General features: G+C 38.6%; 1 protein-coding gene across 1 annotated transcript in view; it reads left to right on the forward strand.

Annotated features, from left to right (window-relative positions):
• The first annotated feature begins 225 nt into the window (after positions 1-225).
• The window catches only part of LOC112265075, a 35,366-nt gene continuing 22,486 nt past the window's right edge, over positions 226-13,105 (forward strand). Inside the window, exons 1-3 of the mRNA XM_042294930.1 lie at positions 226-316; positions 414-446; positions 1,503-1,560. Of these exons, the coding sequence (XP_042150864.1) occupies positions 292-316; positions 414-446; positions 1,503-1,560 (116 nt within the window). The 5' untranslated portion in view covers positions 226-291. The remainder of the gene's footprint in view (positions 317-413; positions 447-1,502; positions 1,561-13,105) is intronic.

Below are 13,105 nucleotides of genomic sequence, written 5' to 3' on the forward strand. Positions count from 1 at the left end.
AACAAAGGCCATGTTTCACTTTATCTAATGTTGGGGTCACTCAGGGAAAAGTCATCTGTTTCTCTGTTGTTAAACATAGTGGTTGGTCATTTTTCACCCTTAAGATAACACAAGGGTTAAAACAATGATGTGTAATGATGGGCAGCGTGGCACCCTTGAGCGCCAGGGAGGGTGAGCAACAGGCGTGACAAGTTAAGGGGAGCGGGAGCAGCCGTGACATCATTTAGGTGTGGCTGAAGTACATCTTAATCTTTCATTGTAGAGTGAGACTGCTTTATTGAAAGAGTTACCATGACCACTCCACTACTGATGTTTGGTATGTGAGCATCACTATCAAACTCTGCACATTCGCTAGAATTTGTCTGTACAATCCTCTGGACTTTTCTTAACATTTGTTTGTTTCATTTGTGCAGTTATTCTGGCTCTACCCTGCTACAGCGCACCTGGTAAGTGGAAAGCTCTATCATGTTATTCATCTGTTTGCATGAACAAAATGGAGCCAACTGTTGAGAGTTGTAGGGCTGTGTGGGCTACTACTCTTCCTCTCAGGTTGATGTGTGTATGGTATGTCGTAAAATGTGGGCTCCTCTTCTTTTACAGTAAGCAGTAGCAAAATTGATTGTGAATTATTTCTCTGTGGCTTGGACTTGAGAGTTAGCGCATCATGTACCTTACTTCCTTGATATGCCTGCTGAAAACAAATCTCAACCAGGAATGCATAGATTTTGGATTAAAATCACAAGCAGAGTTCTGCCTGTATATGGGTATCTCTGCAATCTAGATGATACATTTGCGAAATCCGGTGAATCATCATTACCATAAACAGAACGGCCTTCTCGAGCATAGTGGCTGTGTGGTTTTACAGAGCTCTGTGATGTTTTACCACGAACTACGAAGCAAAGCCAGTTCAAGCAGGAAGGTCGGTTTACACCAGTCGCAATCAAATCCCTCCAACCTTATTTCTGTGGTCTATTTAAGTTGACTCTTTCTGCTCACACATTCTCTTCTCCTGCATTGCTGTTGCGCTAAGCTATGCGATAGGCTTTTCTTGCTGCTTAATGTTGCTGCTGTAACATATCTGCCACCGCGCTATGCGTTGTTTGGTTCCCACCAGCACGGCCTCCATCTGTTTTGGTTCTGCTTTCTTTTCCTGTCAGATTGGTATGTATATCTCGCTCACTGCCCGAAGTTGATCAATAAGGGTAATAATTGACTCATTGCTCGGACGATGAGCTCTCCTGAAGGAGCTTGACGCCAAGATCAAATGTACTGTCATCTCTTTTGTAATACATGGTTAAAGGAATTGTGGGTTTAATTTCTGAATTGAAACAAGTAATGATTCAATTCTTTATTTGGAAGAAATTCTAAGCCACTGTCATTGACAATATTTTGCATAGGACATTTACATAGGACATTTTTCAGTTAGCGTTAGAGCTTCTCACAGAACACATAGCCAGGATATTGTCTTAATGTGTGGATGTTCCTATTGTTCCATCTCACAGGGCAAATCAATCGTTTTGGACTTCCAGTCTCTGCCCATAGTAGGGATTTCTATGTCAGGTAAGTATAGTGAGTATATATTTCCCTCATCTGTGCTCTGTGTAGAAGTTGCCTAAAACTGACCTTAGATCAGTGTTAAGTGGGGTTATTTGTATTTTTGTTGGCCTACTACGCTGCGTACTCCCATGTACTCAACTTGGCAGAAAAACTACGAAGCCAGCTATCCTGTTGCCTGTTTATGAGTCTTGTGGTAACCCATGGGGTGTGGGGTTGAGTGTGCAGAGATTAACACGGAGACAGGGAGGTTCTAGTCAGAAAACATGACTTTACTAGGAAACAAAATAAACACAACAACAAAATAACTTAGGTACAAATTGACTGTAGTAGCCTGGTAACCCCAGGAACAACTTAAACCTCCTCTTGGTTCGGGGGACCGGCCATTACCTAATTGCAGCGGGATATTTTTCTTGGGGCTTCACATTTCCCTGCCCGATTTGATAGCCCAGGTACTCCACCTCGGAGTAGCCCAATGTTGTGTCTCTGACTATGATTAACTTGTTGACGCACCCCATTCCGGTAGCGGGATAATTGTCATCAGCAACGCTGAATAGCATAGCGTGACAGTCAAATAATATTAATAAAAAATATTCATATTCATGAAATCACAAGTGCAATATTGCAAAACACAGTTTAGCCTTTTGTTAATCCACCTGTCATCTCAGATTTTGAAATTATGCTTTACAGCGAAAGCAATCCAAGCGCTTGTGTAAGTTTATTGATCGCATGACAAAACATTAAGTACACTTAGCATCAGGTAGCTTGGTCACGAAAATCAGAAAAGCAATCAAATTAATTGTTTACCTTTGATCATCTTCGGATATTTTCACTCACGAGACTCCCAGTTACACAACAAATGTTCCTTTTGTTCCATAAAGATTATTTTTATATCCAAAATACCTCAGTTTGTTTGTTGCGTTATGTTCAGAAATCCACAGGAAAGAGCGGTCACGACAACGTAGACGAAATTCCAAATAATATCCATAATGTCCACAGAAACATGTCAAACATTTTTTATAATCAATCCTCAGGTTGTTTTTAAAATATATATTTGATAATATATCAACCTGGAGTGTAGGTTTTTCAATAGGACCGGGAGAAACAATGGCCGCTTTACTCTGATATGCAAAACTCACTCTGAGAGCCCCCACCTATCCACTTACGCAATGTGATCTCTCTCGCTCATTTTTCTAAACAAAAGCCTGAAACTATGTCTAAAGACTGTTGACACCTTAGGGAAGCCATAGAAAAAGGAAGCTGGTTGATATGCCTTTAAATGGAGGATAGGCATGCATAGGAACAGAGAGGTTTCAAAATATGAGGCACTTCCTGATTGGATTTTCCTCAGGTTTTCGCCTGCAATATCAGTTCTGTTGTACTCACATACAATATTTTGACAGTTTTGGAAACTTTAGAGTGTTTTCTATCCTAATCTGACAATTATATGCATATTCTAGTTTCTGGGGCTGAGAAATAGGCCGTTTCAAATGGGTATGTTTTTTTGCCAAAAACGAAAATACTGCCCCCTACACGCAAACTGTTAAATTATATGACATGCTATTTCATCAAATCGATTACCTAATATGATTGAATTAAATCATGCAAAAATTAAATCATTAATAACCTGGGGCACCATGGAAGCATTCATTTATATAGAGCTGTTATCTCCTGAATCCACTCTCTTAAAGATCTGAAGATCTTTAATATCAATAGCAGTCAATTATTAATCGTCACCTTATTCAGTCTCATTCCGATTGTTGTAAATTACTTGGTCATCTGCACAAACCCTGGCTAACAAGTTGAATCAGCAATACACAAATTGGCTTAATTATTTATTTAATAAATACCGAAATAATCACACAGAATTACATATATATATGCCGCCAATGGGACTCCCGATCACGGCCGGTTGTGATACAGCCCGGGATCGAACCAGGGTCTGTAGTGATGCCTCTAGCACTGAGATGCAGTGCCTTAGACCGCTGTGTCACTCGGGAGCATTCACTGACATCAGTAAGGAGAGACACATTGCATCTAACAACAATAGATCTTGGACTATAATTTAATATTTATTTGTCATGACATTTCATAAACTGATTGACAGATTATTTTATTTTAAGACCACTTGGTGACTCATTTGTTGCCATTCTAAATGTCCCGAATAATGGAGAGAAAAACTAGGTGTCCAATTCGACACACAGAAACAAAAGAAAACATCCAGCAGCCGTTTAGCGCACCATCAGAATATTGTCCCACTGATGGCCCATCAGGTTTCGATGGGCTCCTTATTGTTTTCAGATGATTGAATAGAATTAAGCTTCCAGAACACAGCTAAACTGTTCAATCAGCACACAGTCTGGACACGTTCCTACCTGTGCAGGTCATCACATTTCTGTTTCTAATATTCATTTAGAAAAAATTCAGCCAACTGATACAGACTTTCCATATTGGTGGCAATCACTAATAATACTTCTCCAATCTATGGATAGATATTCCGTATGTTCGGGCCGATAAACTGCTGTGCAGAAAATATCCTAAAATTAAAATGAATGAATCTGCACAGCGCTTTAGAGAGAATAAAGTAGACGGCACAGGTCAAAATTTTGATTTATGGCCCTGTGTCCAGACGAGGCGTACATGTCCAAATATGGGCCTCCGGCCAGGACATCCTGTTCCTGTTGTCACGTGTTAGAGGGTGTGTTATTTTATATCTATATTGCATCTATTCCTTTGAAGTTGTCATGCTGATTGATGTCTAGGGACCTGGTTGAACTGGGGTTATAAAATAGTTGTAAAAACTATGTATTTGTTGTTTTCTCGAGTGTATGAAAATTATTCTAATGATTGAAGTGTATATACCTAGTATGTTGTACTAGTATATACGTTAAGCTGACTTAAAAAACATATTTATGAGTTAGTTAATTAAGAAGCTGAATATAACAAGTGTGGCTTCTTACATAGAAATGGGTTAGGCCTCTTGCTCAATAGCAAAAAGCAGATAATTCAATCTATGTTCTTACTGGTTCTAGACTATGTTGAAATAATCGAAATGAATGCAGCGACCACTTCATTAAAAACTATAGGTGCATTTGACTGTAGACCATTTTGTTTTATAATGGGTACATGTTCAGTACACATCCCTGCATTCTATATTATAAAGTAGGCTGTCGGTCTTTGAGGTCACTTAGGTCAATTTGTTGCTCTCTTTGCCTTTATACATCTCATTGGTTGTAAACATCTACAATAATCATTAGACGTACGCGTCAGAGTTATCATACCCAGTGTCAGGTTTGTACAGAGTTGGGTAAATCAGCTCTTTGCCCCCCCTCCCTAATAATCACCAAGCTGCTCTAAACGTTGATGTTTTGGTGTCTCTAGGTTAATCTCTAGACTGTTGAATGAGGCCTGTTACAACTTTCTTACAAACCCTTTAAAGGGAGTTTGTGAAACCATTCAGTTATGGATGTATGTAAAACATATTTAACACGTATTGCAGGTTACAGAAGACTCCTGTTGTACTATGAATCACCACTCATCTCTGATAGATCTTGATGTGTTGGCTCTCTATGTATGTACATGTTTATAATCCACATAGTGTGATTATTGTTTTCCATAAAGTTAATAACCCCCTAAACCGAAATATGAAATTACCTTTAGGATCTCTTACCAACCTATTACTTTGTGGTTTTAACCTCCCTCTTTGAAAATCGCCACTGTGACCAAATCTCTAACATTCCTGATCCTTCCCATATATTTTAACTCTAAACGTTGTTAGTGTTTAAATATTGGAGAGTTGAGACCAAATCACGGACGCTGGACCGAGTGGATTTCAGTTGTAACAAAAGACAGTTTTAATGAGTCAAAGATATCCTGTCCCGCAGTTTTACGTGCACGGATCTAGTTCATATAACTCGGCAAGGAGTCAGGTGAAAAAGAGGCCTTATACAAAGGTTACATTCATTTTTATACATAGAATAAAGTAGGTGGAGTCTTGTCGTTTTGGTCTTCTGACTGGTCACAAAGGGTTGGAGGCGGGCCTTGCTCTAGCCAGAGCGGGCCCCATTGGTGCATAGCAGAGTCTTGTTCTGAGCACCCGACCAGTAGAGGGGGTGAGATGTGTGTTTATACAAGGTGACATTTGTGTGTGTCAGGAAATCTGACACAGGAGAGCAGACTGGGTCAGTTTTATGGCTGATGGAATGTCTTTGTTTCCTGGGGTCGGGAGACAACAAAGCTGAGGGGATAGTGTTAGGGGGTAGTTTTATTGCTGGCTGTGTGAGCTAGTTCCTGTTTTAACAGGGGTAGGTAAGATGACTTGAGTCAGGCGGTTTGGCTTGGCGCTGTATAATATATGAGCTATGTGTATGAATGTTTACATATATATATATATATATATATATATATATATATATATATATATATATATATATATATATATATATATATATATATATATATATATATATATATATGACAACCTCCCACAATAACTATTGTCTATTGTTAGTCTCCGTGACCTTACTGACAATATCAACGTTTTATACAGATCTAAATACATTGTTGGATACAGTTTTCATGTCTTTCATTATGCAGACATTTGTTTTAGACTATATTTCTCATTAAGAATACGGTTGTCAGCCACTTGGCGGCTTGGTGCATGTACAAAGAAAAAGTACCAAATTCAACCATTGGTGGATGGTAACTAAAATAATGGCAATGCGTGTAGTCGTGTTAAGATTTTCATTGTTTTCTTGTCAGAGTTTTATGGTTTTGCATATGACTGTGCATTATATGCTGTCATAATAGGGTTGAGGATCAGATCAAGCTGTCACGATCGTCGTAAGAAGCGGACCAAAGCGCAGCGTGGTGTGAATGCAACGTTTTAATGGATGACGAAAACACGAAGTAAACTGAACAAAACAATAAATGAACAACGACCGTGACACTATATACCAAATGTGCTGACACAAGCAACTAACATAGACAATCACCCACAATGACAAAACAGGCTACCTAAATATGGTTCCCAATCAGAGATAACGACTAACACCTGCCTCTGAGAACCATATCAGGCCAAACACAGAAACAGAAAAACTAGACATACAACATAGAATGCCCACTCAGATCACACCCTGACCAAACAAAACATATAAACATACAAAGCAAACTATGGTCAGGGCATGACACAAGCCTATTGGGAATTCTTGATCAATTATTGATCCAAAAAAAGACACACACCTGTTCTGGGTTAATTCCATAGCTGTTTGCATGGCTTGGTATTGTATTAGCTGAGTATGAGACATGATAAATAATACAATTGAAGTAAAGTATAAAATAAACAGTATTATCCTAAATTGAGAGATTAATTAAAAATCACATCAACATCATAATCTTTCAAAATGTACCTGTTTTCCGTATAGAATGACATGTATACAGCTTATATTACAACTTTTTGTGTTTTGTCCTAGTGGTTGTTTCTTTACTAAATAGGAACCTCAACAGTGTGTTAGTCTGAGAAACATAATTGAGATGGTTGGTTTATTGTTGTTGAAAGCTTGAAATGTACACATTGAGAAGTGATATTGCAGCAACAGTTTTAAAGGGGGTAATTGTATCAAATATATATATCCTTGCATGTTTGAATTAGAGCTCCTTTAAAGTGTTTTCATCACAGCCTGGTAAACACATTCTTGTAAATTGTCTACGTTGACATTTCTGGTTATGTCTCACATGTAACATAATAATACTAAAGATTATGATAATAATGTTAGATTATTTTTATAATAATACATATCTGCAAACCAAATGTATTTCTGAAAACCCCTTTTTGCATCTTCAATAGTTGTAGATGTTCCAACGTTTGTAGATGACCCTCAGGGTCATAAAACAACCAGGGTTGCTGTAGAGTGGGCATAAGTTCAACACTCAGGAGTCAATGTCCTATCTTTTGTCTTTTTCATAGCCTGAGAGAGAGAAAGAATATATTCCACACTTAAATAATAGGTCATCATTCACGCACACACCGCCCTGTCTTCATAGTTGTTTATAGTTTATTATCATAGTTTTGTCATAGCTTCTAATTATTGTTTCTAATCACAGATTGAATATAGTTGGCCTTGGTTTCTATTCATACTTTCTAATCAATAAGCGGGTCAAGTTGGCTTGAAGCTAAAGCTGTGCTAACATAGTGTTAAAGTATGCTCCACTAGACTCGCTCCGTGTTCGTGTCCCTAACTAGAGAAAGTACAGAATGAGTTTACAGGGCCGTGGTGGGCATTTTTTTCCCCAGGAGATATCATGTATGCAACACCCTGTATATTTGGTTTAGAGAACAAAGGCAGTGAATTCAAACAACAGGAGGGGATATCGAGACATTTTGTCTACAACCGGGGTGGGGGCACCGGGCTCTGATTAGAAATATCAATGTTTAACCCTGGGTGGTGGTCGGCAGATATCTGGACATGCTGTATGCATGATAGTGCAAACCTTGGTTTCAAACGATCCCCTACAGAGAGAAAGTGCCTTGAGTGCAGATACACATACACATACACACACACACACACACACACACGCACACACACACACACACACACACACACACTCCTACTGGCCCGTTACACACACACTCACACTCACACCCTGATTGTCCGCGTCTTTTTTCTTCACGACAGACCGGGGTGATGATGTAAAATACATGTTCCTATCGTTAAAGGGTGAGATACTGTTTTAAATTCCTTTTATTTCATTCCAAAATATTTAGTACAAACTTTTTTAAGACATGTTAAGAATTAATTACCAAATGTTCCTAATATTTAAACATGCATCACGAGTGTTTTATGTAAAAACATTGGAGGCCTACAGTTGTACATCATTACAAACTTTAATAACCAGTAATGTTTATAACATACCATTGTAGGAAAGACCATAAAAGAATACATTGTTTTTTAAAAGACATTGCATTTCTCTGCGACAGACCAGGGCGTGAGAGAAAAGACAGCTTCCCCTTTCTTTAAGGGGTGAGATACATTTTTAAAACCAATGATTTCATTCAAAATATTTGGTACATACATTTTAACACACGTCATAATTCAACATTTGTACTATTTCTTACAGATAATTCTTACAGATAAACACTAATCCAAAATATTAGTGTTACACAAACATGAATGTTTAACATTTTTTAATGTATTTTGATCATTTTCCATTTTAAACCATTTTGTTGAGCACGGTGCTCAATTCACCAGCAGTAACTAGAGAGGAACTACAAGTATTTCAGTGTGCTGTATTTGCCGACATCTGTAAGGGTAGTGATGGTGTGAATGCGTGGTCTCATCATTGAATGTCAATTTGCCTGACTGTTTTGACATCCATTCATCATGATCCATTACACCTCAGGGCACAACAAGCTGCTTAATACTAATTTAGAAATATACTTTTTTTTCTTCAAACATGCATACAGCACTGTGTAAAATAATCACAGAGTAAAACATTTGGAATTTCCCAGAATCGGAGTCACGTAGCAAGTTGTTGCAAGAGTTCACAATTATTAAGTAGAGCGAAATATTATTACAATTGAGTAAATTATAATCACTTAAAAAAGTATTTAAATTAGTTGGACAAATGAAATGAACAAACCATTGAAAGTAATTGCACACATTTTTATTAAAACTTCTTAGGGCTGAAATCTCGTTAACGGGATCGATATGACAACAGCCAGTGAAAGTGCAGGGCGCCAAATTCAAAACAACAGAAATCTCATCATTAAAATTCCTCAAACATACATATATCTCATACCATTTTAAAGCTAATCTTGTTGTTAATCCCACCACAGTGCCCGATTTCAAATAGTCTTTACAGCGAAAGCACCACAAACGATTATGTTAGGTCACCACCAAGCCACAGAAAAACACAGTGCGTCACCCCACGGACCTGAGCCTGGGCGCGAACCCAGAGTCTCTGATGGCACAGCTGGTGCTGCAGCACAGCGCCCTTAACCACTGCGCCACCCTGGAGGCCCTATTATTTTTCACTGTTTTCTACATTGTAAAATAATAGTGAAGACATCAAAACTATGAAAAAACACATGGAATGATGTAGTAATCAAAAAAGTGTTAAACAAATCCAAATATATTTTATAGTTAGTAGCCACCCTTTGCCTTCACGACAGCTTTGCACACTTTTGGCATTACCTCAACCAGCTTCACCTGGAATGCTTTTCTTGAAGGAGTTCCCACATATGCTGAGCACTTGTTGGCTGCTTTTCCTTCACTCTGCGGTCCAACTCATCCCAAACCATCTGAATTGGGTGGAGTCAGATGATTGTGGAAGCCAGGTCATCTGATGCAGCACTCCATCACTCGCCTTCTTGGTTCAAAAGCCCTTACACAGCCTGGAGCTGTGTTGGGTCATTGTCCTATTGAAAAACAAGTCCCACTAAGCGCAATCCAGATGGGATGGCGTATTGCTGCAGAATGCTGTGGTAGCCATGCTGGTTAAGTGTGCCTTGAATTCTAAATAACTCAGACAGTGTCACCAGTGAAGCACCCCCACACCATGGCACCTCCTCCTCCATGCTTCATGGTGGGAACCACACATGTGGAGATCATCCGTTAACCTACTCTGCATCTCACAAAGACACGGCGGTTGGAACCAAAAATCTTGAATTTGGACTCATCCGACCAAAGGACAGATTTCCCCCGGTCTAATGTCCATTGCACATGTTTCTTGGCCCAAACAAGTTTCATCTTCTTATTAGTGTCCTTTAGTAGTGGTTTCTTTGCAGCAATTCGACCACGAAGGCCTGATTCACGCAGTCTCCTCTGAACAGTTGATGTTGAGATGTGGCTGTTACTTGAACTCTGTGAAGCTTTTATTTGGGATGCAATTTCTAAGGCTGGTAACTCTAACGAACTTATCCTCTGCAACAGAGGTAACTCTGGGTCTTTCCTGTGACGGTCCTCATAAGATCAAGTTTCATCATAGGGCTTGATGGTTTTTGCAACTGCACTTTAAGAAACTTTCAAAGTTCTTGACATTTTCTGGATTGACTGATGGAATGTCATTTCTCTTTGCTTATTTGAGCTGTTCTTGCCATAATATGGACTTGGTCTTCTACCAAATAGGGCTATCTTCTGTATACCACCCCTACGTTGTCTCAACACAACTGATTGGCTCAAAAGCATTAAGAAGGAAAGAAATTCCACAAATTAACTTTTAACAAGGCACCCCTGTAAATTTAAAAGCATTCCAGGTTACTAGCTCATGAAGCTGGTTGAGAGAATGCCAAGAGTGTGCAAAGCTGTCATCAAGGCAAAGGGTGGCTACTTTGAAGAATCTCAAATATAAAATATATTTGTTTAACACATTTTTGGTTACTACATGATTCCATGTGTTATTTAATAGTTTAGATATCTTCACTATTATTATACAATGTAGAAAATAGTAAAAATAAAGAAAACCCTGGAATGAGTAGGTGTCCAAACTTTTGACTGGTACTGTATGTCTCTTTTTTTGAGTCAATTTCAATTCAAGATTTTTCAAGTAATCCACATATCCCTGTTTTATTCATTCTGTCTACATGGTAAAAAACTAGATATTGCCTAGGTCTAGATATAGTAAGTCAATATAGACTGGTTTAAAGAGTTTCACAGCCAGCCGTTCTGCACACACTAAAATCACAGTGTTTCCAATTCTATAGCCATGTTACATAGTGTTTTTTAAAATTGAAACGACCACGTCAGCCTTTAACCATCCAAATATTTTATACAAAATTCTGCCGATATGAACTAATTTATTTTAGTACATAGAGTGAACCCATTTCTGTAGGATATAGGCCCACATACAATATTCTGTTCTTACCTATGAATGAATGCAGCTCAAGCTTCCTGTGACTTGTTCAATTGCATGCAGCTCAGATTTATTTTGTGAAGAAGAGGTATCAAGATGTGATAAAATATTAACATGGCCTATAATCAAAAAATTACAGCCTTCCCGACTTTCTCCGTGAGCAGCCTACAGAGGAGTTCGCTCCTGCTGCAGCCGTCCCTGTACAATATACCGCGTTGCGACAGTGCTTTGGTTTAGGGTCAACTTCATCCTACTACCTTTCTTTAATTAAGATGTGTCATCATGACCTGTATATGTGAGGATTGCATTTCCACTCTGTCTATGTCTAGTTACTCTTAGAAAAAACAGTTCCAAAGGGGTTCCTTGGCTGCCCCCATAGTATGTCCATTTGAAGAACCCTTTTTGGTTCCAGGTGGAACTCTTTTTGGTTCCTGGTATAACACCTTTGGGTTCGATGTAGAACCCTCTGTGGAACGAGTTCTACATGGAATTCAAAGTTTCTACCTGGAACCAAAAATGGTCCTTCAAATGGTTCTCTTATATGGGCACAGCCAAAGAACCGTTAATAACTTCTCTAGGAAAGGGGGCAGGATTTGGAATTTTGGATGAAAAGCATGCCCAAATTTAACTGCCTGCTGCTCATCCCCAGGAGATAAGATATGCATATTATTAGTACATTTGGATAGAAAACACTCTGAAGCTTCTAAAACTGTTTGAATCTGTGAGTATAACAGAACTTACAGTGGGGAGAACAAGTATTTGATACAAGTGTGACCACTTGACGCGATGTTATCGTTCAGGCTCATTTTTCAAAATAAAAGCCTGAAACTATGTCTGAAAACTGTTGACACCTTGAGGAAGCGATAGGAAAAGGAATCTGGTTCATATCCCTTTAAATGGAGCAACGGGAGGCTATGGAACATGGAGTTTAAAATAGAAGCCACTTCCTGTTTTGATTTTCCTCGGGGTTTCGCCTGCAATATCAGTTCTGTTATACTCACAGACAATATTTTGACAGTTTTGGAAACTTTAGAGTGTTTTCTATCCAATACTAATAATAATATGCATATATTAGCAACTGAGACTGAGGAGCTGGCCGTTTACAATGGGCACCTTTTCATCCAAGCTACTCAATACTGCCCCTGCAGCCATAAAAAGTTAATACAGGTAATGAGTGGAGAACAGGAGGGCTTCTTAAAGAAAAACAAACAGGTCTGTGAGAGCCGGAATTCTTACTGGTTGGTAGGTGATCAAATACTTATGTCATGCAATAAAATGCTAATTAATTACTTAAAATCATACAATGTGATTTTCTGGATTAAAAAAACATTTTTTTAGATTCTGTCTCTCACAGTTGAAGTGTACCTATGATAAAAAATTACAGACCTCTACATGCTTTGTAAGTAGGAAAACCTGCAAAATCGGCAGTGTATCAAAAACTTGTTCTCCCCACTGTATGTAGCAGGCGAAACCTGCTACAGAGGACAAACCATTCAGATTCTTTTTTTTTTGTTGAGTTCAACCTCTTTTCAATAGATTTTCATTGGGAATCCAAATTTCTAAGGGACTGTGAAATTTCTAAGGGACTTGCTTGCAGTTCCTACCGCTTCCACTGGATGTCCTTTGTGTAATGAAGAAGTACGGCCATCTTGAACGAGGGTCACTGTTTGATAGAGGAGCATGACCAGAAAGCATGCTTCAG

This window comes from Oncorhynchus tshawytscha, linkage group LG13, assembly GCF_018296145.1.
Source record: "Oncorhynchus tshawytscha isolate Ot180627B linkage group LG13, Otsh_v2.0, whole genome shotgun sequence".
Lineage (NCBI taxonomy): Eukaryota > Metazoa > Chordata > Actinopteri > Salmoniformes > Salmonidae > Oncorhynchus > Oncorhynchus tshawytscha.